The 27226-nt window shown below is 55.5% G+C and overlaps 1 protein-coding gene across 2 annotated transcripts; it reads left to right on the plus strand.

Moving 5' to 3' along the window:
• Positions 1 to 4386: 4386 nt before the first annotated feature.
• On the plus strand, positions 4387 to 27042 carry ERBB2 (erb-b2 receptor tyrosine kinase 2). 2 transcript variants are annotated; one of them, XM_082442400.1, is made up of 27 exons: positions 4387 to 4708; positions 10762 to 10913; positions 11824 to 12037; positions 12802 to 12936; positions 13221 to 13289; positions 13473 to 13588; positions 13713 to 13854; positions 14736 to 14855; positions 15121 to 15247; positions 17238 to 17311; positions 17402 to 17492; positions 17732 to 17931; positions 18290 to 18422; positions 18509 to 18599; positions 19291 to 19451; positions 20965 to 21012; positions 22358 to 22496; positions 22579 to 22701; positions 22990 to 23088; positions 23369 to 23554; positions 23689 to 23844; positions 23961 to 24036; positions 24336 to 24482; positions 24864 to 24961; positions 25160 to 25348; positions 25634 to 25886; positions 26029 to 27042. In XM_082442400.1, the coding sequence occupies exons 1-27, from the start codon at positions 4636 to 4638 to the stop codon at positions 26382 to 26384; spliced, it is 3768 nt and encodes a 1255-aa protein (XP_082298526.1). In that variant the 5' UTR covers positions 4387 to 4635; the 3' UTR covers positions 26385 to 27042. The 2 variants fall into 2 exon arrangements, with proteins under 2 accessions (XP_082298526.1, XP_082298527.1); XM_082442401.1 differs by lacking the exon at positions 12802 to 12936.
• The last annotated feature ends 184 nt before the right edge of the window (positions 27043 to 27226 follow it).

Below are 27226 nucleotides of genomic sequence, written 5' to 3' on the forward strand. Positions count from 1 at the left end.
GATGTATTGGAAGGGGAATTGATAGATCTTAAAGACGATTGGATGGAAAGGGCAAGGAAAGGGAGGCATCAACAATGTGGGTTCCATGAATGAAATCATCTGAAACTGGAATTGTCCCCCCACATCAGGATTTCATGATTGCCCTCGCTTTATGCTTCTGGAAGCTTCTTAGCCTCCTCTTACCCAAACCAAAAGCCAGAGGCAAGAGTGTCCTCATTCACACCCCAGTGGTCTCTATCTACAGCAGCAAGTGGGGTGAGCTTGGGGTCCTGAAGGCTTGAATGGAGCAGGAAGACCCAGTGCTTGTGAAACAAGGAATCTGGAATCTGCCAAACAGATGACTCAGTGGGGCTTTCAAGGGACAAGTGTAAGGGTTGAAAGGGTCACGACCCCCACACCAAATCCTAAAACACTGTGACCAGGGACCATTCAGTCCAACTCTCTCATATTTCAGATGGCGAGGTGAAGCCTTATTCAAGGCCACACGGCCCAGCCACTGTCTGAGGACAGACCCCAGATAAAGTAAGGGCACATGGTGAGCAGCCAGCAGAAACACACCGACAGCACAGGACACGGGATCACAAACTGTGACAGCTGTGTGTGCACAGGCCAAGATGGACGGCACGGGTGCTTCATGCACATGCATTAAAGCCAGGTGAGGCCAAGAGCACAAGTGGCCTAGGGAGGGAGGAAGGCAAACTACGCAGGCCTTGGGCCTGCATTCCTGAGATGAGGGTGAGGGGCTGAGGGAGGCAATCAGCATGCTCAGGGTCTAACGTGTCTGGTGTGCCCTTTGGGCTCTGCTCCTTTGCTAACATGGGGACTGGGGCTAATCCTGGGCCCACAGAGGGGCCTCCCAGAGGTTAGGTTGCAAGTGTTCTGAAAAGGCCACCTTTAGGAAAGACAGATTTTCTTATCAGAAACTTCTAGATTACTCTCCTGTGGCCCCAGAGAGGCCTTGTGCCTACTTTCAGGGTACTCCTTCAAACTAACTAATTAATACAGACACTTCCCCAGCAAACCATGCCCCAGACTAGAGGCCTTGTGGGGTAGGCCCCAGTTTGTGGCCTGGACCTCGGACTGTGGACCGCATCTCCTCCCTTTTTCTGTTTGTTTTCAATCCTCTGACTGCAGGCTGCCTGGTGAGGTAGGCAGAGAGAAGGAGACTCTGGTGCCAACACACACACACACACACACACACACACACACACACGGCCTCCTGTGCCCCCAGTCTCAGGGGCTGGTCAATGATTGACTGGCATTTCACAGGCCGCTGGTTCCAGACCCCAGCCTGCTGACCCCTCGAGGTCACCTCCCTAAGCCAGAGCCCCTTCTTTCCTCTTCAGTGCCGGTAGTCACTTCCACTGCCCGCAGACCCAGTACCTGTCACCCAAAGACCATCTCAGGCAGTTCTGGTGTGCTGCCCTGTTCTGCAGTCACCCCTTTCCTCTGCAGTTGTCTCTGTCTCTCGGGGTCCCTCACTGGACCCTTCTGGCAAACTTTTAGGCTCCTCCAGCAACCCTGGCAGTCCCCTGGCCCCCTCCCTTCTCCTCCTGAGGGCACCCCCCCAACACTCCCCCCCCACCCCCGCCTTTGTCCCTCAGACATCCCCTTTCCTTGGCTGTCCTGGCAGGCCCTGCTGGAGGGGCAGTTGAGGGGAGAAGCGAATCAGCAGCTCCCACCCCTGCCCCCCTTCCTCTCCGCTTGTCAAATGCCAGACAAGGTTTTTTCCCCTTCCTTCCTGGCTCTGAATGGGTTCATTCTCTTTGGGAAACTCAGCCCCGCTGGAGCCTCCTCCAGGGGCGTGAGTTCTGACCCCCGCTCCTCCCCCATCCCCACTCCAGCCCCCACTCCCACTGGCTCCGCCCTCCCTAAGCAGCCATCTAGGACTGAGCATTGTCTCCAGACCAAGTTGCCTGCTGGGATCTGGGATGCGGGAGAGGGTGGGCTTGTCTGGCCAAGGCAGGAGTAGTGAGTGGGGAGGCGGGATCTTTGTGGAGGGAGGGGCCAGTAGTTGCCCGGATTTCTTGGAGGACCCCCTTCTGACTCCTGTGCAGGGACCCGCAGGGAGGGTGGGTTCATGCACCCTTGATTCCGGGCTCTGGAGCCAAATGAATAAAGCCAAAGTCTCATGGCTCAGTTACCTCGGCATCCAAGGGTTCCTCTTCTGCAAAATGGAGAAAGATAACACCCCGCCAGAGGACTCAGTGAGATGAGGGGTGTGGCTCTAGGACAGACGGTGGCACCGAGTAGGGGACTCAGGAAAGGATGTCATCACAGCAGCTTTCCTGACAGGACAAGCCCTCCCAACACAATGGCAGGGAGCATGGGGCCCGAGGGAGACAGGACATCTCTAATCCTGACTCTTAAGACCCTGATGGTCTCTTGAAGCCTCAAGCTTGGGCGCCCAGTGCAAGTCCTTCAGTGTGTGACCAGCAAGTGACTCTTGGAGCCAGAGCCCCGTCTCCTCTCCCTGAAGGGCTGAGAGGCTGCACGTCTGAGAAGTACCTTGACTAGGTCCTGGGCTGGGTGATGGGGTGAGGGTGAGGGGCTGGCTTTGCTGGCCGTTCAACTTTTCCCTCATTAGCTCTGAGAATGTCTTGGGCAAATTGTTTAACGTGTTTGAGCCTCTGTTTCCTTGGCCCTCACCCTCATCCTAACTCTAACTCTAATCCTAGAGAAAGTAGGGATATTGATGCCCATCCTGAAGGGCCGCTGTGTCCCCATACACAGCAGTATTTCTTGAACATTCATGACTATAATCCAAAGAATAAATCCATTGCACCTCATCACCCAGGACACACATGCCCTTACCCCACTTAACCTGTAGTCAATCTTCTATTCCATTCTATTTCTCAAAAACTAACTAAATAAATAAAATAAAAAAGAAAGACTTGTCCTGATCATTGAAATTGGTTTCACAACCAACCTTCTAATGGATACTGACCTGCAGTTTGATCATCACTGATTAGAGCCAGAGGTGGACTTACCATGGTGTTAAAGAGGGGTAACCTTCAGGCCCCTCATTTGCATTTATGTGTCTAATTTTGTATTTATAACTTTGTTTTCTTTTTCTTAAAGAGAGTCCCCCAAATTTCATAAGCTTCAGGTCCCACAAAACTTGGATCTGTCCCCGTATAACTAAACCTGAGACCACTTTTCGAGCAATTACTATGTATGTGCTAAGTACCGTGCTTAGAGCTTCAGGAGTATTATCTCCTTTAACCCCTAGCACAGTGTGCCAGATGCTATTTTACAAGTGAGCCAACTGAGACCCAGAAGGGCTCAGTCGCTTGCGTAAGGTCACACAGCTAACCTGTGGTGGAGTTGAGATTTGAACCGAGGTCATTCTGATCCCAGAGTGCCGTGTTCTCAAGTTCCCTACTGTGAAAGTGCCTGCCTAGAACCACGCTAGGAATAAGGAAGCAGTTTAAGAGATGCTAATGTCCTTCATTCTGCAGCCCCCAGTAGGTGCCTCTGATCCCCTCTTGACCAGCACAGGCGTGCTCAAGGTTGAGCATTCCAACTAGAGTTGCCAGATTTAGCAAATAAAAATAAGGATGCCCAGTTAAATTTGAATTTCAGATAAGCAACAAATAATTTGTTAGGATAAGTGTATCTCGTGCAATATTTTGTTGGCATTTCCAACAAAAACACGCCTTCCTTCCATCCCCACCCCCACGAGACCCCTGACCGGGTCTTAGTAACTGGGTCAGGGGCTCCAGGTGGAATGCAGGGTGGGGAGGTGGAATTAAGCAGAATAATAAAAGGCAAGGGACAGAGAAGGAACCTTGGATGAATTGGGTGCTGAGTGCCCCGTAAAGAAACAAGGATGTTCTTTGAAGGATTGAGATGTAGGTTTCTCCAATTTGACTCTCTCCCCAAACTTGTAGACCCCCTTAAAAGCATGCTTTTCAGACTGGAAAAGATATCTAGAAGATTCGAGAAGGTATGCCAGGGAGTCCTGGAAGCCACAGGTTAAACGCAACACATCTCCCTCCTTGACTAACATTTCTACCTGAGGATGTGGTAGGAAAACCATTATTGGATATTAAAACAAACAGGCATGGGATGGAGTAGGATGCAAACGGCCAGGAATGTTTAAGATAAAACCTGCGACTTAAAAGAAAGTTAAGAATGGCAGGCTAAAGCGTTTGCCCCAGACTCCCGGGGGAGGGGCGCCATCACCCTCCTCTGCTTTGGGGGGATTCTCCATGGAAACGGGTGAGAACTGCTGCGGGCAACCCTGGAGTCCGGGCGCTGGCAGCAACGCCACCCAGGCCTGCGCGGAGAGAGGGAGAAAGTGAAGCTGGGAGTTGCCACTCCCAGGGACTTGTTGGAATGCGGTTGGAGGGGGTGGGGGGGGGGCGAGCTGCGAGCGCGCTGGCTCCCAATCACGGGAGGAGGAGGAGGTGGAGGAGGAGGGCTGCCTTGAGGAAGTACAGGAATGAAGTTGTGGAGCTGAGGTTCCCCTCCATCGTGCCCACAGAGCCGAGAAGACCCCCCGAGGCCGCCGGCCGCCCCTGCGCTGGGTGCTTTTTCCGGCGCGAGCGCCCGGCCCCCTCCCCTCGCCCGCCCGGCGCCCTCGCCGCCTGGTCTAGCCGGAGCCATGGGGCCGGAGCCGCAGTGAGCACCATGGAGCTGGCGGCCTGGTGCCGCTGGGGGCTCCTCCTCGCCCTCCTGCCCCCCGGAGCCGCGGGCACCCAAGGTGGGTCTGGGGTGGGGAGGGCAGGGAGCGGCGACGGGCCGGTGCAGCCTGGGACCCCCGTCTAAATCCCTGGTCAGGCGGGAACAGAGGGGCCATCGGAGCTTCCTGACCCGAAGTTTCGGACAGTCCGGGGGCTCAGAACCGCCGGCCCTCGGGCTCGGAGGGGCCAGAGAAGGTGGGACAGGGGGGGCGATTACACCGGAGCGGCTCTAGACGTCCCATTCGAGGGACTGGCGCTTTGCAGACCCCGCGACGGCTCCGGAACTTGTCAAAAAAGGTCTCTGAAACTGTTCACAAAGTTTCCCTCAAAGGGTGTATTGCAGGGTGTGTGTGTGTGTGTGTGTGTGTGTTTCCCCCTTTCTTGAGCCCCCTCAAGCTCTTCTCTCAAAGCCTTTCCAGTTGGCAGCCTCCGCCTCCAGACTGGACTGGGCTGGATTCCTGGGGGTCCCTTCTGCCCGGCCCCCTCCCCGCCCCCTTTCAGCCGACTGGGTTGAGTTACTCCAGCTTCTGGCAGGATCGGGGTGTGGAGGGGGGAGGTGGGGAAAGCAACCTGTCCAGCCAGAGCCGGGGAGCAGAGGATGGCCAGTCCGACTGCAGAGTTGCCTCGCGCCGGAGACTGGCGTGGGGGAAGGGGGAGACGTTTGTTTTGAACAAGTCTCTTTAGGGCCGACTTGGGGACTCTGTGCTTTGTGACTGGGAGAGCGTGGGTCACGGAGGGGTGGCGGTGGGCTTCCTGGTCTGGGGCATAAAGTGGGAGGGTTCTGAGGGAGGGATTCCTGGGCACTTGGAGGGAGGGGGAGGGTAAGGAACAGGGCCAGATGCGGGTATGCCGAGGGCCGGGTTGTCCTGCCTTTTCCTTTGTGCTGTGTATGGGGAAGGGTGCTGGGGTGGGTGCAGTGTGTGTGTCTTGCCCCATCTGTCCGTCTGGGTGCGATAACGGTGAAAGCTAACGCGTACTGGAAATACACTGTGTGCCAGGTGCTGTGCGTGTTTTGTCTGGGTTCCCTGCTTTCATCCTCAGAACAACCCTGTAAGAGAAGTCCTAACTAGTGTGCCCATTTTCCAGGCTTGAAGACCCGGGCTTCAAGAGGTGAAGTAGCAGCAAGTAATTGGTGGGTCCCAGATTGGACCCCAGGCAGTGCAACCCCCAACCACAGCTTCAAAATCACTATATTCATCTACCCTGAACATTGGGGGGGACACTGCTCCCTACATCGCCTGGTTGTGGAGAAGACAGAATGAGAATGTCCTAGGAGTAGTGGGTGGTCTTCACGGATCAGGGAGTCTGGAGAAGGGGTGGGTGTCGGGCTGTCTGTGTGTTGCCCGAGGGCCCCCTCTGTCAGAGCTCTGCTGTGTTATCTGAGGGACGGCTATACTAGGGTGTTCTTGAGTTGTGTGGTCTGTGTGTTTGTGTGTCTGGGCTTTGTGTGGCCAAACGGCAGTCTCCCTGCTGAACTCTGCCCTCTCAAGGAACTCCCTCAAGAGCTGCTGTAAATAGCGGGAGGTGCCCCCGCGCGGCTTCCCAGGAGCCTCCCCTTCCCCTCCCTGTTTCCCAGGCAGGCGTCTTCACCCCTGACCTTCTGAGAAGCATGAGGCGAGGCGAGGCGAGGCTGGGCTGTCAGGCTGAGCCGTTGCCCTCCTCACCTGGGCCTGGGAGTGGAGCAGGTGGAGGGCGGCTGGCTTGTTGCAGTGCTGGGATCTGAGGGGTCGGTTCTCCCGCCGTTGACGGGGGGCTCCTCAGGTCATCCTCACCCCTCGGCCTGCAGTGCTGGGTGCAGAGAGAGGTGTTGGGTGTGCTGTGCAGGGGAATGGCTAAAATGGCAGAGCCCCACTCAGCTGCCTCTAGCACGCCCGGTATATGCCAGGGCTGAGGGCTGGCGCAGGCATGTGGGGGAAGGGGAGATGGGGAAGGCCCAGAGGGTTGGGATTTTCTTTTCTTAGAGGTCAGGGTTTTGTAAAGTGCAGCAAACAGATCTTGCAGAGCTCATAGTTTAATTCCTGAATGATTCTCCCAACAGCCTCCTTCTTTTTGCTATAGTCAGGGAAAGTAACCTCATTTTAGTATTCAAGAAAAAAAAAATAATTGAAAGACAGGATCAAATGCGGAAAGAGAAAATACATTGTATTACAAAGTCGAATACAGAGCACTGTTAATTTTCTCTTGGTTTGGAATTACCCAGACTCCTGCTATATGAACTTCTCTTGCCTTAACTTTTAGAAAAGTACAGCGTGCTTCCTATTTGCCTGGTTCTCATCCATTACAGTTTCATTTCATCTCTGCAACAATCCTGTGAAGTAGGTGCACAGATGAGAAAACTGAAGTTCCGAGAAACGAAGTGATTTAGCCAAGGCTTCCCAGCAACACAGTAATGTCCAGGGCATTTTTAGACTCTGATGAGGAGGCATTAAGAGTTGATCAAAGTCTTACTCCCTTCGACAGGAATGGGTTAAGCAAAGCCTCAGCCGCAGTCAGGTGGCCAGACTCGGGTGGAGGTGCTATTTTGTTATTCAGGTGAATGACCTCCCTTATCTGGGCTTTAGAAAATGAGCGTGAGCTGCTCCTCGCCCCCCACCAGGTTCCCTCTCGGCTTTGGAGTCCTCTCCTTCCCTGTACCAGCCCACGTCTGCCTTCCTCTTGGGCCCTCCTGGCATGGCAGGGGACTGAGGGCAGGAGCAGGCCAGAGGCCAGTGGGACCTACAGGGCTACGGGTGAGGGAGGGACCAGTGTGGGGCTGGGGAGCTGGTGTAGGGCCAGGCTGGTTGTGCCTGGCCCTGGGTGCTGGGATGACCTGGAAAGAGATCCCCCTCCCTGCCCTGTGGGAAGCCCCTCTGGGGTGACATCCCCATCTCTTAGTAGGACACCTTTCCTCCCCACCCCTGGGAAGAGAGCCGAGATAGGGTGAGGGGTGCGTGCTCTCTTAAGGAGTGGGAGAATTATTATAGCCAATGTTGTGTTCCCCCAGCTCTGTTTACAAAGCCTCGTCACGTTTACAGACTGTTTCTTGATTCATTACCTCATTTAACTCTCATGTAATTTCTCTGCAGAGAGTAAGAGTTGTCATTATCCCTTCCTCACAGTCAAGGTCAGGTCAGTAAATATTCACTGAGTGCCTACTAAGTCACAGGCACTGCTGGACATAGAGGTGAATCTGATTTGGCCTCTGCCCTCGAGATCCAGGGACTTGATCAAGGTCACACCGTAAGCGGCCCAGCTAGGGCTGTGGCCTAATGACCTGAGCTCCGGCCCCTGGTCTGATACACCAGGCATGTGTGGTGGGTGAGTCCTGGTGTCACTGGAATGGGCTGTGGCCCCACGGGTCTGGGGGAGGTGAGCTTTGGGGATGCAGGTAGTGTTCATGGAAACCAAAGGAAGTGTTGGCTTTCATGCTGGTGAGCAAGAGAGGCAGCTGGGGCTGAAGGCTGGTGGGGAAGAACCCACTTGAGAGCCCCCCAGAGCTGAGACCTGACCACTGACATCCAGCTAGAGGGACATGGGGGCCATGACCAGCCTCTGAAGAGAGGGCTGGACATGGTGACCTCAACTGGTCCCTTTTGGTTTGGAGACTCTTGATTGGAGTTCATTTATTCATTCATTCATTCATTCATCCCGCAAACACTTATCCAGGGCTCACTGTGTCCCTGGCTCCGGGTTGGTCCTGCCTCACACTGACTGCCCCAGAGATCTGGAGGTCGAGGCTCCTGAGGGACAGGTGCTCTGGAGACAAAGCGCTCCCCTGTGTGGAACAGGACCTCCTACCCCCGCCCCAGAAAATCAGTGGGGGGCAGAGTGGATATGGGGACCATGGCGAGGACTGGGGAGGGGGAGATGAGTGAGGAGATGGGAGGGGGAGGGAGGTGTGGAGGTAGAGGAGGTGTCAGGTTGGAGGGTATTAGCCCCCAAGCCTCCAGCTCCCTGGGAGTAGGTCTCAGGGTCCCAACTTTACCACCTGTTGCAAACACTTAGTCCGAATCAGACTCAAAAACGGACACAAACAAACTCGTGGGGCGGGGCTACTGCTCTTTCTGGTCCTCCCGCCCAGCTCAGCGGCTCGGCCCTGCCCGAAGCCTATAATGGGATCAGTGGCATCCACAGAGCTGGTGTGTATTTACCTTTGAACAGGGTGTGGAGAGGGGTGTGTGTGCAGTTAGGCCTAGTGGAAGGCATGTGGGATTTGAAGTCGGGGCAGACTCGAGTTCAAATCCTCCCTCTCTTGCTCACAAGCTTTCTGATCTTGGGAGAATGACCCCTGGCAACCTCAGTTTCCTTCTTTGCAAAATCGAGGTCGTAGTTCCAGCCTCTGGAGGGCGAGGCTCCACCCAGAGTGGCTGCCGAGTGTTCCCTTGTTGTTTTCCTATTGCCTGGCTACTGCAGCTGGTGTCCCTTCGAGGCGGCAGAGGGCACAGGGGTTGGAGACGGGCCCCTGCCCCAGCTCTGCCCGTCCCTGTCCCGGGCTTGGGCCAGGGCCTTGGGGTCTAGGCCTGGAGACAGCTGTGCCTACAAAGCAGCTGAAGCTGCTGAGGTTGGGGGAGGTCCTGGCAGCGGGCGTTATTTTGGGCCTGGCCTGCCATCCCCGGCTCCTGTTTCTCTTGGGAGTCTGGGGGGAGGGACCCTTGAGTTCTATTTCTGGGTCCTCCCCTTCCTCCCTCTTTGCTTCCTTCCCTATCTGGCCAGAGGGGTGGGAACAGAGACCACTCTAGGTGCTCCTGGGAGGCTGCCAGCTAGTGGCCATTGGCCCAGGCCAGAACCCTGGGGGCTCGTCCCACCAGCCCTTCGCCCGATTTCTGGAGGCAGGGGGTATCTCTTATTACCCCCCAGGATTTGACCTTAGGCTCCAAGCTGCTGGGAGAGCGGGAGCCCTGGGGTCAGACCTCAAAGTCAGCCACTGTGCTGTCCCCCTGAATCTGCACATAGTCCGTGGGAGATGGAGTGGGGACCAACAGGAATTAAGGGCTGCTCAGGCACCTGTGGATCTGGGGGTGCACCCCACCCACCTCCCCCTGGCACACCCTCCTGGGCAAGATGTGCCAGGTGATTCATCTTCTCACCAGAGCAGAAAAACGGGTTTAACTGGGCACTTTAATCTCCCCCACTGCTGGCAGGCATGGTGCCAGCTGTTGCCCAGAGCGCCCCCTTACCCGGGGTAGTTTACCCCTTCTAGTATCCCTGGGCTTAGTGAGTATTTCTGGTCTCAGGGACACTGGGCTGGGGTCCAGGTGGACTGAGCGGCAGTTCATCTTGATGCCCCTTGGCTGGCGGTTGGCACCAGGCAGGTACACAGGGCTGACGTAATGCCCTTGTGGCAGGAGTTTCGTGGCATAGATTCTGCCAGCTGGTTCTGGTGTCTTGCCCTGAGGAGGTGGCAAGGGTGAGGTACCAGCGTAGGAGCCTTTGGAGTAGGCAGCACTCTGGCTCAGCATCTGCAGCTCGGGTCCGGATGCCCATAGTTGGAATCTGATGCTCCCTTTCTCTGCCTGGGGGAATTCCAGAAGTCCCTGCAGTGACCAGGCCCCTGGTGGTCCCCATGCCCCAGCTATGACTCCAGCTGACCCTCCTTCCCCACTTTCTGGGTGGCATTGCGGGAGTGGGTATCCCTTGCCAGGAGGTTGGCATGTGGGTGGCGTTGTTTGCTCGGGAGAGGGTCAGGGGGTATCCAGAGGATTCGTGATTCATCATCGCCTCTCTTGGGGGATTTTTACCCGTTGGCCCTGAGTTGTGCCTTTGGGACAAAGGGAGGCATTCTTTGCCAGCCAACACCCTGGATCGAACGGGCAAGCTCCCTAAGGCTGGCACAGCGAGACCCCCTCTGGATGCTCAGGATGGGCCCCAAGTCAGGGGAGCTTCTCCCCTGATGGACCTCCTCTTCCCAAATTTGCAAACTTTCTTTTGCTGTTGCACGTTCTGTGGGTACAAGGGACACGGGAGGAGGGATCCTTCTGTTGTGCTTTCTCGCTGTCTGCGGTGGCATGACTCTGGGGAGTAGGTTGGCAGAGGTGGCCAGGTTGGCGAAGCTCACTGGGCAGTGCCCTCTGACCCATCTTCTCTCTCCTGCCAGTGTGCACCGGCACAGACATGAAGCTGCGGCTGCCGGCCAGTCCCGAGACCCACCTGGACATGCTCCGCCACCTCTACCAGGGCTGTCAGGTGGTGCAGGGTAACCTGGAGCTCACCTACCTGCCCTCTAATGCCAGCCTCTCCTTCCTGCAGGTGAGGTCCATGGGCAAAACCCAGCCAGGCCCTGCTTCCTGCTGGGCTGAGCCCTCTGCTTGCAGATGGGTGGCAGAAGAGTGTTCCCCACCCTGTATTTCCTCTTTTGTTGTGGCTCCTCAACTGGGAAGTCCTTTCTGATGTCTAACCCCCATCCATCCTACTGCAAGACCAGTTGACTCCTTCTCTACAACGTGGCTGGCCGCGGACATCTCTGGGTGGAATGCACCCGTTCCTCTGCTAAATTTTTTGCTCTCTTGCCAGCATGATCACCTTTTGTTGTCCAACTGCCCCAGCCACTGTCCCGCTCCTACCCAGAGTAATGAAAGGGCTGGCGGGTTCCCCGTCCAGTTCTGCCACTGACAAGCCATGTGAATGTGGTCTAGGCCCTTGGCTTCACTGGATCTCAGTTTCCCTATCTGTATATTGGGAGCAACAGACATGCTTGAACTCCCTGGGGGCCCATTTTGAAGATCACATGGAAAATGTATGGGAAAGGGTCAGGAGCAGGAGAGAGAATGGAAACCAGCCTCTGGGTTGTGTCCATGGTGCCCTGGAGCGGGGCCTCAGGTGTGATGCTTAGTCTGTCAAATCACAAACATCATCTCGTCCAGGCCTTTCCTTTACAGATGAAGAAACTGAGATGCAGAGAGGGTGGGGCGCTTGCTTACAGTTTACAGAGTGTTCCCCCGCCATTTTCTTTCTTGATCGTACTAGAATCTGGTTCGGGGAGGTGGGGAGTGGCCTTGTTTTCCATTTTATGCCTGAGGGAGCAGGACTGCTCAGTGGCTGGGGGCCTTGCCCAAGATCCCCAAGCACAGGGTAACCTTGAGGAGGCCTTGGGGGGGTGGGTGGTAGTGGTCCAGGGCCTGGACCTGCCTCAGCCCTACCCTACCCTGTCCCCTCTCAGGAGATCCAGGAGGTGCAGGGCTACGTGCTCATCGCTCACAACCAAGTGAGCCAGGTCCCCCTGCAGAGGCTGCGGATCGTGCGAGGCACCCAGCTGTTTAAGGACAACTATGCCCTGGCCGTGCTGGACAATGGAGACCTTCTGGAAAGTGCCACCCCTGCTGCACGCGCTGCTCCGGGAGGGCTGCAGGAGCTGCAGCTGCGAAGCCTCACAGGTGGTCATCCTTATCATTGAAACTTTCTGCTGGTTATTGAGAGCTGACCGGGGTCCCTGTTAGCCATGGGGATGCTTCGTGTGAATCAGAACCGGGGTCCCTTCCGGATGGATGCAAGTGGAGCTAGGGGAGGCGCCCTTGTGAGGATTCGAAAAAGATTTCCCTTCTTCCCAGGAAGTCACAGCTTGTGCCAGCCCACATAGCTTGATAGTTAGGATGCAGGCTGGGTTTTTGCCCACTTCTTGGCTGAATGCACATGTACAGTGAACAACCTATGTAACTGTACGCGGCAGCCTTGGAGCCGACACTGTCCCAGACTCTGAGTGCCAGGTGCTTTACCTGCATAACCCCATTTCAGTCATGCTATAGTCTTGCAAGGGAAGCATCAGTGTTATTCTCGTTTTACAGATGAGAAAACTGAGGTTTACAGAGGCTAAGTGACTTGCTTGAGGTTACACAGCTAGTTAGTGGTGGTGAGGCTGGATTTCACACTCTCTTTTAACTGCTAAGCAATGTGCACAGAGTAGAGGTGGAGGAGAGGAGACAGTGACGTGGACAACTCACTCTGCCCCGGATCTCCGTTTGTTCACATGTGGGGTGGTGTTGGTAGGGCTAAAAGATGCTGAAGGAGTCTTCTCTGCTCCCTGAGGAACCTGGGGCGTGTTTAAGAGCCCCACTCCCCTTTTAGAAGGCAGACGGGCCCCAAGGGAGGTCAGAAGATGACAGATGGGGGAAGAAGCCCCTGATTATTGCCCGCCCCACAGAGATCCTGAAGGGAGGGGTCTTGATCCAGCGGAACCCCCGGCTCTGCCACCAGGACACGATTTTGTGGAAGGACATCTTCCACAAGAACAACCAGCTGGCCCTCATGCTGATAGACACCAACCGCTCACGGGCCTGTAAGCCACCCTCCTCCCCGCCTGCAGCCGCCTCTTTCTCACGCAGCCCACCGACCCCAAACTCCTGGCTTACTCCACACCCCCCCGCTGCTGCTGCACTAACACCACCCATTTCCTCTTTCTCTGTGTCTCTTCATCTCTGTGGTTCTCTGCCCTGTCTCCCTCTGCTTCCAGATCGTGCCTCCGGTTTTGGAGTCCTCTTGTCCTGCCTGTGTCTCTCCCTCATTGTGCATTCTGTCTCCTGGTCTCTGTCTCTCTCACTGCCGTTCTGTTTCTCTCCCCAGGCCCACCCTGTTCTCCAGCTTGTAAAGCTCCCCACTGCTGGGGAGAAAGTTCCAAGGACTGTCAGAGCTGTGAGTTATAGGGAGGCCCAGAATCTGGGGGCAGGGGCTGGGTGGGGAATAAAGGTGACATGGTGGGTGGGTGCCGGGCCTCGGCATCTTCCCTGAGGCAGGAAGTCTCCCCAGAAGGTGATGCTGGTGAAGGGCCGGTGCCTAGGCTGCCGCCCAGCCCTCATCCTGCCCTTTGCCCAACAGTGACGGGAACCGTCTGTGCCAGCGGCTGTGCCCGCTGTAAGGGCCCGCAGCCCACCGACTGCTGCCACGAGCAGTGTGCTGCCGGCTGCACGGGCCCCAAGCACTCTGACTGTCTGGTACGTGCCCCCGGCGCCCCAGCCCTCGGGGTGCAAGGGGAGGGGCATCCCTCCTGGTGCTGCCCTAACCCTCCGGCACACCAGGGCAAAACAGCCCAGTGCCCACCAGCTGCCTGTCCCCCAGGCCTGCCTCCACTTCAACCACAGTGGCATCTGTGAGCTGCACTGCCCAGCTCTGGTCACCTACAACACGGACACCTTCGAGTCCATGCCCAACCCCGAGGGCCGTTACACCTTCGGCGCCAGCTGCGTGACCGCCTGTCCTTGTGAGTGCCGGGGAGAAACGTACTTTTAGTAGTTTTGCTGGGGACTTTGGTTTATGTAAATGGACGCATGTTGTGAGTACTGTCCGCCCCTGGCTTTGGAGAGCTGGTCATGGCAGTTCATATTGAGCTGCCTTGTTCTTTCAACAGCAGTGGAGCAGGTGGCAGCAAAGAATAGCAGCTAAGAGCCCACGCACAGAAGCCAGACTGCCTGGGTTTGAGACCTGGCTCTGCCCCTTACTAGTCATGTGACCTTCTGGCTGTGTCTCGGTTTCCTTATCTGTTAAGTGGGGGCCAAAATAGTCCCCTCCTCACCAGGTGGTTATAAAGTTTGAATGAGTTAATATTTGCAAAGCTCTTATAACTGTGCCCAGCCAATACTAAGCACCCCTAAATGTTGATGTTTACTCTATGGTCTAGATAGATCAGAGTTTTATTTACTAGCTCCCCTGTTTACTGATGGGCATTTAGGAACTGGCCTCAGACCTGGGGACCTCTTTCCTCCTGTCACAGGAGACAGCAGTGGGCTCTTGGGTCCTGGTCGTACCCTCCCCATGGTGGGTGAGAGTACGAAGTGTAGAGCTAGATGACTTGGGTTCACATCCTGGCTCCTCCACTTACTAGCACAGGGACCTTGAGTAATTTACAGAAAACTCTGTGCTTTGGTTTCCTTTTTGGCAAAATGGGAATCTAACAGTGCCTGTTGCACAGGGTTGTCGTGAGGAGTGGACGAGTGTCCAGGGCTCAGATATGGTGTAAGGGCATTTCGGTATCGGTTGATATCATTCTTATTGTACTACCTGGGCGTGGTCACACAGCTCATGGTGGCGGGGGGCGGTGCTGAAAGGCCAGGGCACGTGGACAGACGATCTTGATCTCCTCAGACAACTACCTGTCTACGGACGTGGGATCCTGCACCCTGGTTTGTCCCCTGAACAACCAAGAGGTGACAGCTGAGGATGGAACCCAGCGGTGTGAGAAATGCAGCAAGCCCTGTGCCCGAGGTACCCAGTGGCCGCCCCCTGCACACCCAGCCTGGCCTAGCCCGCTGTGCCACCCTCCCTCAGACCCTCCTGGGACCCAGTCCTATTCTCCCACTGACTCTGCCCCTGGCCCTCCCCTGAGCAGTCCCACAAGCTCCCCCATGTCTCTGCCAATGTGGGGAGGGGGCATGCGGCCCCAGGAGGGGACTGTGGAGAGGACCCAGGAGGTTGAATTCCTGGTGCTCCGTGTGGAGGCTGAGATGCCCCCCTGCCCCCCTCCCCACAGTGTGCTATGGTCTGGGCATGGAACACCTGCGGGAGGTGAGGGCGGTCACCAGTGCCAACATCCAGGAGTTTGCTGGCTGCAAGAAGATCTTTGGGAGCCTGGCGTTTCTGCCGGAGAGCTTTGAGGGGTAAGGATACTCAGAGTTAAGGGTGGGCACATGGCCTGAGGCAGCATCAGGGGCAGTCACTGAATCCTGAGGCCCCAGAAGTGGAAGCATTTCTCGGGGATGGCGGGAGACAGAGGTGGGAGGCCAGGGATGCAAAGGAAGCAGGTGAAAGACCAGCAGGGACTTTGGAGGGGGGAGTTTTTCTTTTTGTTTTTTGTTTGTTTGTTTGTCTTTGGCCGCGCCGTTCGACTTGCTGGATCTTAGTTCACTGACCAGGGATTGAACCCAGGCCCTTGACAATGAAAGCGAGGAGTCCTAACCACTGGACTGCCAGGGAATTCCTGGGATTTTTCTCATAAATGACATGTTATCTATGAACATGCACTTGTATGGAGGTCATACCATCCAGATAAAGTAAAATTCTCTTTGAGTTCATAGTAGCTTTATTCATAATGGCCCCAAACTGGACATAATGCAAATATATATCAATAGCTGAAGGAATAAATAAAGCTGACCCTTGGACATCACGGGTTTGAACTGCGTAGGTCCACTTAAATGTGAACTTGTTTCAATAAATCCGTACTGCAGTACTACACAATCCGGGGTTGCTTGAATCTGGAACCGTGGATGCAGAGGGCTGACTGTAAAGTTATACTTGGATTTTCGAATTTGTGGGGGGTTGGTGCCGTAACCCAGGCGTTGTTCAAGGGTCAACTGTAGAAGGTGGTATATCCATACAGTGAAATTCTCAGCAGTAAAAGAAACGGCCTACTGATACATAAAACAACATGAATGTGTCTCAAAAACATTAAGCGAAATAAGTCAGACAAGAGAGAGTCCACACTGTATGATTTCCTTTGCTCTAGAATAGGCAAAACCACTGCATGGTGAGAGAAATCAGAACAGTGATTGCACCAGGGTGAGGGCCTGGAAAGGGACACAAAGGAAATTTCTGGGGTGATGGAAATGTTCTGTATACCAGTTGGGGTGGTGGATAGGTGAGTGAATGCATTTGACAAAACTCATCAAACTGCACACTAAAAATCTGCAATTTATTGTATGTGAATTGTATTTCAATAAAAATATGTATTAAAAAAGGAGAAAATTCCCTTCAACACTTCCTCCACCTTTACTCCCCTTTCTAGAGGAGACCGCTGTTAACAGTTTGTGTGTGTTCTTCTAGACCATTCATACATATATGGATACACACGCACAGAGAAATGTAGTTTTAGTAATTTGGGGGGAAAGGTTGATTTAAAATGGGAGCCTGTTGTGAATATTGTCTGCCCCTGGCTTTGGAGAGCTGGTTATGACAGTTAGTTCATGTCCAGCTGCCTTGTTCTTTCCACAGCTGTGGAACAGGTGGCAGCAAACAGCAGCTAAGAGCCCAGGCTGCCTGGGTTTGAGACCTGGCTTCTACCGCTTACTAATCATGTGACCTTCTTGCTGGGTCTCAGTTTCCTCATCTGTTAAATGGGGGCAAAAATAGTCCCACCCTCAAAAGGTGTTATAAAGTTTAAATGAGTTAATATTTGTAAAGCTCCTATAACCGTGCCCAGCAGATACTACATGCTCCTGAATGTTGGTTTTTCATCTGTAGTCTGGATAGATCAGGATTATATTTAATAGCTCCCCATTTACTGATGGGTGTTTAGGTATTTAATTAAAAATTTTTTAAGTTTAAATTTTAAAAAATTAAAAATTTTAAATTTCCTTAGGTTTTTTATTTTCCCTCTAACAAACAGTTCTCCCTTGCACATGCCTTTGGGAACAGGGGCCAGTGTCTCTCTAGGCCACATTCCTAGAAGTAGAATTTCTAGATCAAAGGATATAAATATTGTTTTGATATTTGCCAATCCAGGGCCTGGGCTTTGAAGTTCAGGATGGGAACAGCCGGGCTCGATGGGCAACGGGTTTAAGTGGAGGGGAGGTGGGGGAGGATGGCAGGGCCAGCTTGTGGAGGGAGGTCGTACCCACCCCCTTCTTGGCCCTCTCCTAATCCTGCTTCTAGGGACCGAGCCTCCAACACTGCCCCACTACAGCCTGAGCAGCTCGGAGTATTTGAGTCTCTGGAGGAGATCACAGGTGAGCTCTGTCTCTCTGAATCCTGCTTCGATGGGGCTGGGGGGGTCTTCGTCCTGTCCCCACACGCCTAGCCTCACCCTGTGCCTGCAGGTTACCTGTACATCTCAGCGTGGCCAGACAGCCTGCCGGACCTCCACGTCTTCCAGAATCTGCGAGTAATCCGGGGACGAGTTCTGCATGAGTGAGCACCAGGGGAGGGAGGCCTGATGGGGGAGGAGCTGCCCCGGGAGGCCCGGGAGAAGCTCTGAGTGTGTAGGGGGGGAATGGGGGTTCTTATTCCCCAGGGACTCCAGCAGCAGCATTCCCATGGGAGTTTGCAGAGTGTGCTGGGGACAGGAGGAAGGCGAGGGCAGCCCTCGCTGAGGGGGGAGGGTCAGTGGTGCGTTGCCCCCCTGCATTTGAGCACTCCCCCTCCCACAGTGGTGCCTACTCGCTGACCCTGCAAGGGCTGGGCATCCGCTGGCTGGGGCTGCGTTCGCTGCGGGAACTGGGCAGTGGGCTGGCCCTCATCCACCGCAACGCCCGCCTCTGCTTTGTACACACGGTGCCCTGGGACCAGCTCTTCCGGAACCCCCACCAGGCCCTGCTCCACAGTGCCAACCGGCCAGAGGTCGAGTGCGGTAAGACAGGGAGCCCAGCGCTGCTGCGCGGGTGTGCCCACGGGCCTCTGGCAGCAGCAGTCTGGGACTTACTTGTGCGTGTGCACTGCCCGTCCCTGGTGCACCATCCTTGACACAGCTCTGGTTGGCCTGGCCTCTTGGCATGGCTTCTAGCAGGGTCCTGCCACGCTGCCTTGGCATCCCTCCCTTCCCTTTCCTCTCTGTTCCTGGAACCTCGGAACTCTTTCTCTCCCTGCTTTGCGCGGCACCTATCCCCACCTCTCCAGCTCAGAGCCATGCCCACAGACTCTTCCCCCAGCTCCCTTGGACCTGGAGTCTCCCTTGAGAGTCCCCTCTGACCCCTTCCTCCTCACTGCAGTGGGCGAGGGCCTGGCCTGCTACCCGCTGTGTGCCCACGGGCACTGCTGGGGTCCAGGGCCCACCCAGTGCGTCAACTGCAGCCAGTTCCTTCGGGGCCAGCAGTGCGTGGAAGAATGCCGAGTACTGCAGGGGTATGCGGGGCAGAGGGGTGGGTGGCCGGGCTGGGGGGTGCACAGCGGCTCCTTCCAGACCCCTTCACTGGCCGTCCTCTCCTCAGGCTCCCCCGGGAGTACGTGAAGGACAGGTACTGTCTGCCGTGCCACCCCGAGTGTCAGCCCCAGAATGGCTCAGGGACCTGCTTTGGCTCGGTGAGGTGCTGGTGCGCTCAGAGCTGGGTGGAGGGAAGCAGCGCAGGGTTGGGGGTGCTGCCAGGGACCTGGCCAAGTCCAGTAAAATACCCCTGGGGAGGGCTCCAAGCCCAGACCTGAGCAGTAGGAGGGTGGTAGGAGGGTGGAAGGGGGCTGGGATGCTGGGGATGGCAAGAGTTGCGGACACTGAGGCCCTTCAGACCATGCAAAGGGCTCAGGGAAGCCTGTGCCCTTGGCCGTGGTTGTGCTAAGGTGGTTAAACCTGGGGGCTTAGACATCAGGTGACCTGGATTCAAATCCAGGCCCCACTTGCACTGGCTCATTCGTAAAATGAATGTTATACTAGTACCTACCCCATTGGGATGCAGTGAGAATTAACTCAAAATAGGGTTTGGCACAGTGCCCGAGCACAGGAAAAAGTCTTCACAAGTTACTTACTATTATTACTTGCTGTTATACCTTAGGTCATACACTCCCCCCCACCCCACCAGGCCTGGGGATCAAGCTTTGAAGGTGGGGAGCTGGGTGCAGAACAGGGGCAGCAGACACAGCAGGTCTGGGGCTGTCCCAGGAGCAAGGTGAACAGTGCTGCTGAGTGGCTGAGGGAAGCACAAAGGGGGCCCAAGGGCCTGATCCTGCTGCCCTGGGGGTGTCGGTGCCAGCCCCCCACAAACCCTTCCTCCCCTCCCAGGAGGCTGACCAGTGTGTGGCCTGCGTCCACTACAAGGATCCTCCCTTCTGCGTGGCTCGCTGCCCCAGTGGTGTGAAGCCTGACCTCTCCTTCATGCCCATCTGGAAGTTCCCAGATGAGGAAGGCATGTGCCAGCCATGCCCCATCAACTGCACCCACTCGTGAGTCTGAGGGCCTTTTCCACGGAAAGAAAGGCTTCGTTCCAGGACCCTCTCTGGGGATCTTATTCTAAAAGTGGGACAACTCTGCCTTTGCTTACCCTGAGACCCTTCATTTTTCATATCTTTTTTTTCTGATCACAAAAGTAGCACGTTGTTAAAAATTTTTTAATTAAAGCATGAGAGTGAATAGTATTAGCAATTCTACCCCACTGTTAATAACTTGCAATATTTTTCCTCCAGTTTTTTTAATCTATGCACACACGAACATATGTATTATTATTATAACATATAAAGTATATGTTTATATATTATTATTATTATTCTCCAGTTTTTATCGGTGCACAGTCTAGTATATACTTCTTTTTACCAAAATGGGATCATAGACCATACATATTTTTTGGAAATTGCTTTTTCTCACTCAGCATTGCAATTTTTCTTGCAATGTTTTTCCATGTCCTAACACAGTGATCTGCCCTATTCTTTTTATGTTTTTCACTTAGTTGTTTTTTAATTACACATGGAATACAGGCATACATTCTTGTGATACACATTTTCAGCAGTATCAAAGTATAAACACTGTAAAGCAGAAGCGCCCTTTCGTCCACTCCCCCACCCACCCAGTCCCCCACCCTCCCCTTCCTGGGGAGAACCACCAGATCACTCTGGTGTGCTCTACACATTTACAGAAATGCATTTTACATTTATGTTAGGTTGAAGATTGCTGTTTTGGGAAGTCAAAAATGATCAAGAAACAGCAATTTCATCTAGCTCATCTATTTCTCAGCCATTTCAGCTGACTCACGTATAATCAGTTTTGGTTTTTAATGTGTGTGCGTTTTTTAATGTAAATAGGATTGTACTCTACATATAGTTCTGCACTTTGCTTCCCCTCCGTCCTGGCACTTTATGTATCTTGGAGGTTCTTTCTTGTGAGTGCACGTGAACCTACCTCCTTTTTTTTTTTTTAACTACTCAATCTGCAGTATGGATGTAGTATTATTTAACCATGTCCCTGTTCGAGGGATATTCATTGAACTTGTCTCCTTTTTTTTTTTGCGGGGGGGGTGCAGTTTATTGCACTTGAGCTCCATGTACAAGTGAGCATCTTGTACATGCCCCCTAGTGTACAGGTGTTGGCCTTTTTAGGGTCTATCCTGAGAGATGGAACTGCTGGGTCACAGTATTGTCAAGCTGTCCTTGGTGGAGCTTGTGGCCAACTACTACCCTGGCATCCTCTACAGAGGGGATAGCCAAGCTTTTGGACTTGATGCTCCTCTGCGTGCCCCCCACTTCCCACCCAAGACAGGGAGGTGCAGGGGATGCAGGTTTGCAGACTGGAGAAGGCCTCCCCTGTGGGGTGGTAGAAAGAGCCCTGGTGACCTTGAGCCCAGTTTCTGCCTTTGTCAAATAGGGATCGTAACGCAGCTACACCCACCTCTGGGGATATTGTGAGGCTGAGTGGGTGCAAGAGGTGGTTCCCAGCCTTGTTGACAGGACTCTCTCTCTTCTGCAGCTGTGTGGACCTGGATGACAAGGGCTGCCCCGCCGAGCAGAGAGCCAGGTCAGCCTGGTCCCCAGGACACATCGCATGTTGCCCCTCAGTCCCCCTCCGGCCCCTGAGTGGTCACTGCTGCAGGGAGGGGGTCTCCTGACATGACACATGTCCCTCCCCAGCCCACTCGTCCACTAAGGATCCTCCTTTCAGTTAGCTTCAACCAGTGGACGGAGGACCTGCTCGGGATGCTTGGGGGGCAGGGAACAGGAAAAGATGGCGAAGACACCCAGCACCTCCCCACCCTCGAGTAGGTAGGGGTCTCCTAAGGGACACAGGCAGCCTGCGACTCCCTGGGACTCAAGGCACGTTGAGAAGAGAGCACAGCTGCAGCACTGAGGACGGGACAATGAATTCTTAACTGGGGGCAGTGGGAGGCTTCAAGGAGGAGGTGGCATGGGAGCCAGGTCTTGAAAGAGGGGCAGGTATGTCACTTGCATTAGGAGGAAAGCAACCAGGCAGCATGGTGAGAGGGGTCAGGACAATCTAGGACGTGTTTGCTGAAGGTTCTGCTGTGGTGGGCCACTGAGTAAGCTCAGAGGAGTAAGGGGTGAAGTCTGAATCAGGTTAGGGCAGGATCTTGGAGGGCATAGGCTCTCCCTCACCATGAGGCCACAAGCCCTGTGATGTCCATCACTGCCATCACTGGACTTGATTTCTAGGCAGTGGGGTGTCTGGGGAAGGGCTTTGGGGAGAAAAACAGATTGGAGTATGTCCTAGGTAAGCATCTGTCCATGACACAAGTGTTCATTAGAGGTCTGTGATGTGCCAGCCCTTGGCTAAGCAAGGGAAGGGGGCAAGGATGACAATGATGTAGGGTCAGCACCCAGGAGATCCTTCTACCCCAGGATGAGCTGAGTCTTGAAAGATGACCTCATGCAGAAATGATGGTCCATGTAGAATTAACAAAGGCTGGGAGGTGTGGAAATCATGACCTATGGGTGGAAAATTTGGCTAGAATATCAGAATCACTGGGTGCACATTCCCCACCTCATACCACAATCAGAATCTCTGCGGGGTAGGGCTCCAGACTCTTGCATATTGACAAGCTCCCTGGTGATTTTTGTCAGGAAGTTTGAGAATCCTGGGCTAGAGCCCTGGGCAAGAGCATAGACAATTTGGAGATGTGGGTGGAGAGGGTTTTGAATGCCCAGCAAGGAGTCTGGACTTCATTCTGGAGGCAGTAAGGAGCCAAGGGAGGTTTCTGAGTAGGTGAAACAGGATGGGAACCTGCACGTCACCCTTCCAACTTCCCTTTCCAAACGCCAGTGACCTTCAGGCCCCTCCATGGGACCCCTTCATCCCTCCTGCCCCCGACTGGTCCCCAGTCCCTGACCCTGGCTCCTGCCCCCAGCCCTGTGACGTCCATCATTGCCGCTGTGGTGGGCATTCTGCTGGTCGTTGTCGTGGGGCTGGTCTTCGGCATCCTCATCAAGCGAAGGCGGCAGAAGATCCGGAAGTACACGATGCGGAGGCTGCTGCAGGAGACAGAGGTGAGGCGGTCTGAGGGCCTCTCGGGCGGCCTGGGGTCTGCGGCCCAGCCCGCGGCACTGACGCACCACCCCCTCACCCCAGCTGGTGGAGCCCCTGACACCGAGCGGAGCGATGCCAAATCAGGCTCAGATGCGGATCCTGAAAGAGACAGAGCTGAGGAAGGTGAAGGTGCTTGGATCCGGAGCTTTTGGCACCGTCTACAAGGTCAGGGGTGGGGCCCGAAGTCCTGGGTGGGCGGTCCCAGAGGATTCGGTCAGGGCGTGGACGAGGGTTCTGTCAGGAAGACAGCCAGGGGCTGGGGGCGGTTCTGTTGGGTAGGGCAGTTGTATCAGGGGATAGGGAGTGGGCTGAAATGGTGAGGTCGTTGCTAAATAATGGGGTTGGCCCAAGGGTGGGGAAGGGGATTGGGAGCACAAGTAGGGACCCCTTGGACGACTGCAGGTTGGATCTGGCCCACCCTCTTCCTGCTCACATCCTCCTCTCTCTGCCCAGGGCATCTGGATCCCCGATGGGGAAAATGTGAAAATCCCAGTGGCCATCAAAGTGTTGAGGGAAAACACATCCCCCAAAGCCAACAAAGAAATCTTGGACGTAAGTCCTTCCACCCTCTCCAGCTGGAAGTACAGTGGGGACCCCCTGGCTGCAGGTCTGGGCTGTGGGCTCTGTCTTCACTGGGGTTTTAGGAGACACTTTGTGATCCCCCAGATCTCTACTCAACCTCCTGAGTCTGTGGGCCATGGTTCTGGTTTGTGACGAATGGGGTTGGATTGAGTGAGGGTCCCCAGTCACAGCTCAGCCCTCGGGAGGGGTGTGTGGTGGTTTGGGGGCTAGTGGTTTCCCATACCCTCTCAGTGTGTACCCTTGCTCCCAGGAAGCATATGTGATGGCTGGTGTAGGGTCCCCATACGTGTCCCGCCTTCTGGGCATCTGCCTGACATCCACGGTGCAGCTGGTGACACAGCTTATGCCCTATGGCTGCCTCCTAGACCACGTCCGGGAGCACCGCGGGCGCCTGGGCTCCCAGGACCTGCTGAACTGGTGTGTGCAGATTGCCAAGGTATGCACTTTGGGGGCCGGGTCTCTGCGGGCGCCCTTGGGAGCAAGCCTCTGTCTCCACTCAGAGCTAGGGTGAGGAGGTTTCCTGGGAGAGTTCTGGCAGAGTGAGGTCCACACAGATGCCTCTGACCCCAGGGGATGAGCTACTTGGAGGACGTGCGGCTCGTGCACAGGGACCTGGCTGCCCGGAATGTGCTGGTCAAGAGTCCCAACCACGTCAAGATTACAGACTTTGGGCTGGCTCGGCTGCTGGACATTGACGAGACAGAGTACCATGCAGATGGGGGCAAGGTCAGAGGAGGGAGCAGAGTGAAGCAAGGGGGAGTGGGGTGTGGCCCCTGGGAGAACTCAGAACGGCCACCTCCCCACCACACCTGGTTGGAGCACTTCCTTCTCTGCTCTCCCAGGTGCCCATCAAGTGGATGGCGTTGGAGTCCATTCTCCGCCGGCGGTTCACCCACCAGAGTGATGTGTGGAGCTATGGTGTGTGATGGGGTGGGTTGGAAGGGTGGACACGGAGCCGTGGCCCTGGGGGGGATGCGGGTGGAAGGATGAGAGCTGGGATGGAGCGAATTAATGGACACTTTAGCATGAAGGAAGGAAGGGGCTGCCAGTGCCTCAGTCTGCCAGGGACTGTGGAAAGACTGGGTATCTCCTGCCCTTGACACTGCATCCCTCCCCTCCTTCCCCCATGGTGCCAGGCTCTTGGATAGCGCCTCTGGGGCTCAGTACACTAAAGCTCCCTCTGGTCCCCCCACCTCTTAACCCCATCTCTGCCCCAGGTGTGACTGTGTGGGAGCTGATGACTTTTGGGGCCAAACCTTACGATGGGATCCCAGCCCGGGAGATCCCTGACCTGCTGGAGAAGGGGGAACGGCTGCCCCAGCCCCCCATCTGCACCATTGATGTCTACATGATCATGGTCAAATGTGCGTGGTTGAGCTGAGCTGGCTGCTTGGAGGAGGAGTGGGAGGTCCTGGGTGGAGGGGCCTACAAGGGGCATGGGAGGGGCCAAGAGCAGGATGATATGTTTAATGCAGCCTCAAAAGGGTCTCACTTCCCTTTACAGTACCAGTCCAGAGGAGCTATCAAGGACCAGCTAGAAAGAGACTTATGTGCAAAATAAAAAGGGGAAACTAGTAGAGATTCTCAAAGGTTCTCTCTCAGGATCCGAGTCTGGTACCTCTTCTCTACCACCTGAGGGCGTTGGACTCTAGTAACTGGGGTTGTCTAGGCCGGGGGTGGGGGTGAGGGGCTCTGCACACAGGCTGCAGCCAGAACTGAGATGCTGCACTCCTGCCCGCCCCCAGGTTGGATGATTGACTCTGAATGTCGGCCGAGGTTCCGGGAGTTGGTGGCCGAATTCTCCCGCATGGCCAGGGACCCCCAGCGCTTTGTGGTCATCCAGGTACTGGGCCTTTCCACGCCATCCCTGCCTATGGCTAAGATCACTCTCCCTTAGAGGGAGGAAAGGGAGATGATTCCTGGGTCCCAGGCTTCCAAGCCCAGCCCTTGCCTGACTCATCAAACCTCTGGCACTCCCTGAGCCTCCCTCGGGAGGCTGGGCTGGGGAGAGGCTGCCACGCTCTGTCTCCCGCCTCCCCAGAACGAAGACTTGGGCCCTACCAGCCCCTTGGACAGCACCTTCTACCGCTCACTGCTGGAGGATGACGACATGGGGGACCTGGTGGATGCTGAGGAGTACCTGGTACCCCAGCAAGGCTTCTTCTGCCCAGACCCTGCCCCGGGCTCCGGGGGCACAGCCCACCGCAGGCACCGCAGCACATCCACCAGGGTCAGTGCCCCCGGTCACAGTGCGGCGGGTGTGTCTGGTTACTTCTCCCGACCCCAGTGGACTAGAGTCCCTTTCTCCAATGTCCCCCAACCATCACCTCTCACGGAGGAGACCCCATTATCCCCAAGAAGGATTCCTACTGCTTTCCAACTGTGACCCCATTCTTGCCACAGTGACTGTGTCAAACCCCGAAGGCAACCTTCTTTTATCTCCTGTGACCCTGTCACCTCCCGTGGAGTCTCCATCACGAATGACCCCCATCATGGCCTTCTCTCTCGTCCTCAGAGTGGCGGTGGTGAGCTGACGCTGGGTCTGGCGCCCTCGGAGGAGGAGCCCCCCAGGTCTCCACTGGCACCTTCCGAAGGCGCTGGCTCTGACGTGTTTGACGGCGACTTGGGAATGGGGGCAGCCAAGGGGCTGCAGAACCTCCCCCAACATGACTCCAGCCCTCTACAGCGGTACAGCGAGGACCCCACAGTACCGCTTCCTCCCGAGACCGATGGCTACGTTGCCCCCCTGACCTGCAGCCCCCAGCCCGGTATGGAGTCCAGGCCCGAGCTGAGAGGTTGGGAGGTGGGGATCGGGGCTGCTCAGCCCAGGGCCCACTGTGGGGGCAGGGGCAGCACCCAGAACACACGGGCTCCTCCCCCTTAACAAGCCTCCTTCTCTTGTCCTTTCAGAATACGTGAACCAGCCAGAGGTTCGGCCACAGCCCCCTTCACCCCTAGAGGGTCCTCGGCCTCCTCCTCGACCTGCCGGTTCCACTCTGGAAAGGCCCAAGACTCTCTCCCCTGGGAAGAATGGGGTTGTCAAAGACATTTTTGCCTTTGGGGCTGCCGTGGAGAACCCCGAGTACTTGGCACCCCGGGGCAGGGCTGCCCCTCAGTCCCACCCTTCTCCGGCCTTCAGCCCAGCCTTTGACAACCTCTATTACTGGGACCAGGACCCATCAGAGCGGGGCTCTCCACCCAGCACCTTTGAAGGGACCCCTACAGCAGAGAACCCCGAGTACCTGGGTCTGGACATGCCAGTATGAGCCAAAAGGCCCGGGCCGCTGAGGCCCTGCTGGCCCCTCAGGGAGTGTGGAAGGCCTGACTTCTGGCCCGCGTCGGGACGAGGCAGGGAGAGGAGCCTTGGATCACAGCCAGGGCAGCCTGCCATGCCAGCAATCTTCCTTCCTCTTCCAACTCGCAGGTGGCTGAGAGCCGCCCAGCCTGGCTGGAAGAGGGGGCGGCACCGGGGAGTCTGGACTGATGCTGGAGCCCTGCCCCAGCCACTAGGGTCCACTGGATGCCACAGCCAGTCTCCTTACCTGAGGGAGCAGCCCAGCCTGACTTCTTCCAGAACCTGACACTGAAGGACAGGGAAGCTGAGCCTAGGAGGGGAAGAGGCCCCAAGAGGGTGTCTAGGAACCAGAGCAGAGACTCCCTGAGACCCAGCTCTGCCCCTAAGAAGAAGGGGACAGCAGCAGTGCCCATATCCGGTCCCTGTACAGAGTGCTTTTTTGGTTTTGTTTTTACTTATGTTTTTTTGGTTGTTTTATTTTATTATTTTTTTTAAGATGAAATAAGGACTCGGTGGAGAGTGGGTATTGTGGAAGCGGGGTGGGGGGCAGTCCCTGGGGTTGCGGGAGGAATGTCCCTTCTCCATACCCACTTTCTCCATTTGCAAATATATTTTGGAAAACAGCTGGACACCAGCCTATGTCTGGGGTGGCTCTGAGCCATTCCTTTACTGCTCACCTCCTAACCTACATTCAGTTCATCTTTCCTGGAGGGACTGGCTAGGAATCTTCAGAAAGCTTGAATGGGGAGCCTACTGCCAGTTTCCTGGCTCTTGGGTTGGGGGGAAACTGGTTGGGATTCTGACCTGAGAGCC

Source organism: Balaenoptera physalus (genome assembly GCF_965194825.1).
Source record: "Balaenoptera physalus genome assembly, chromosome: 20".
NCBI lineage: Eukaryota > Metazoa > Chordata > Mammalia > Artiodactyla > Balaenopteridae > Balaenoptera > Balaenoptera physalus.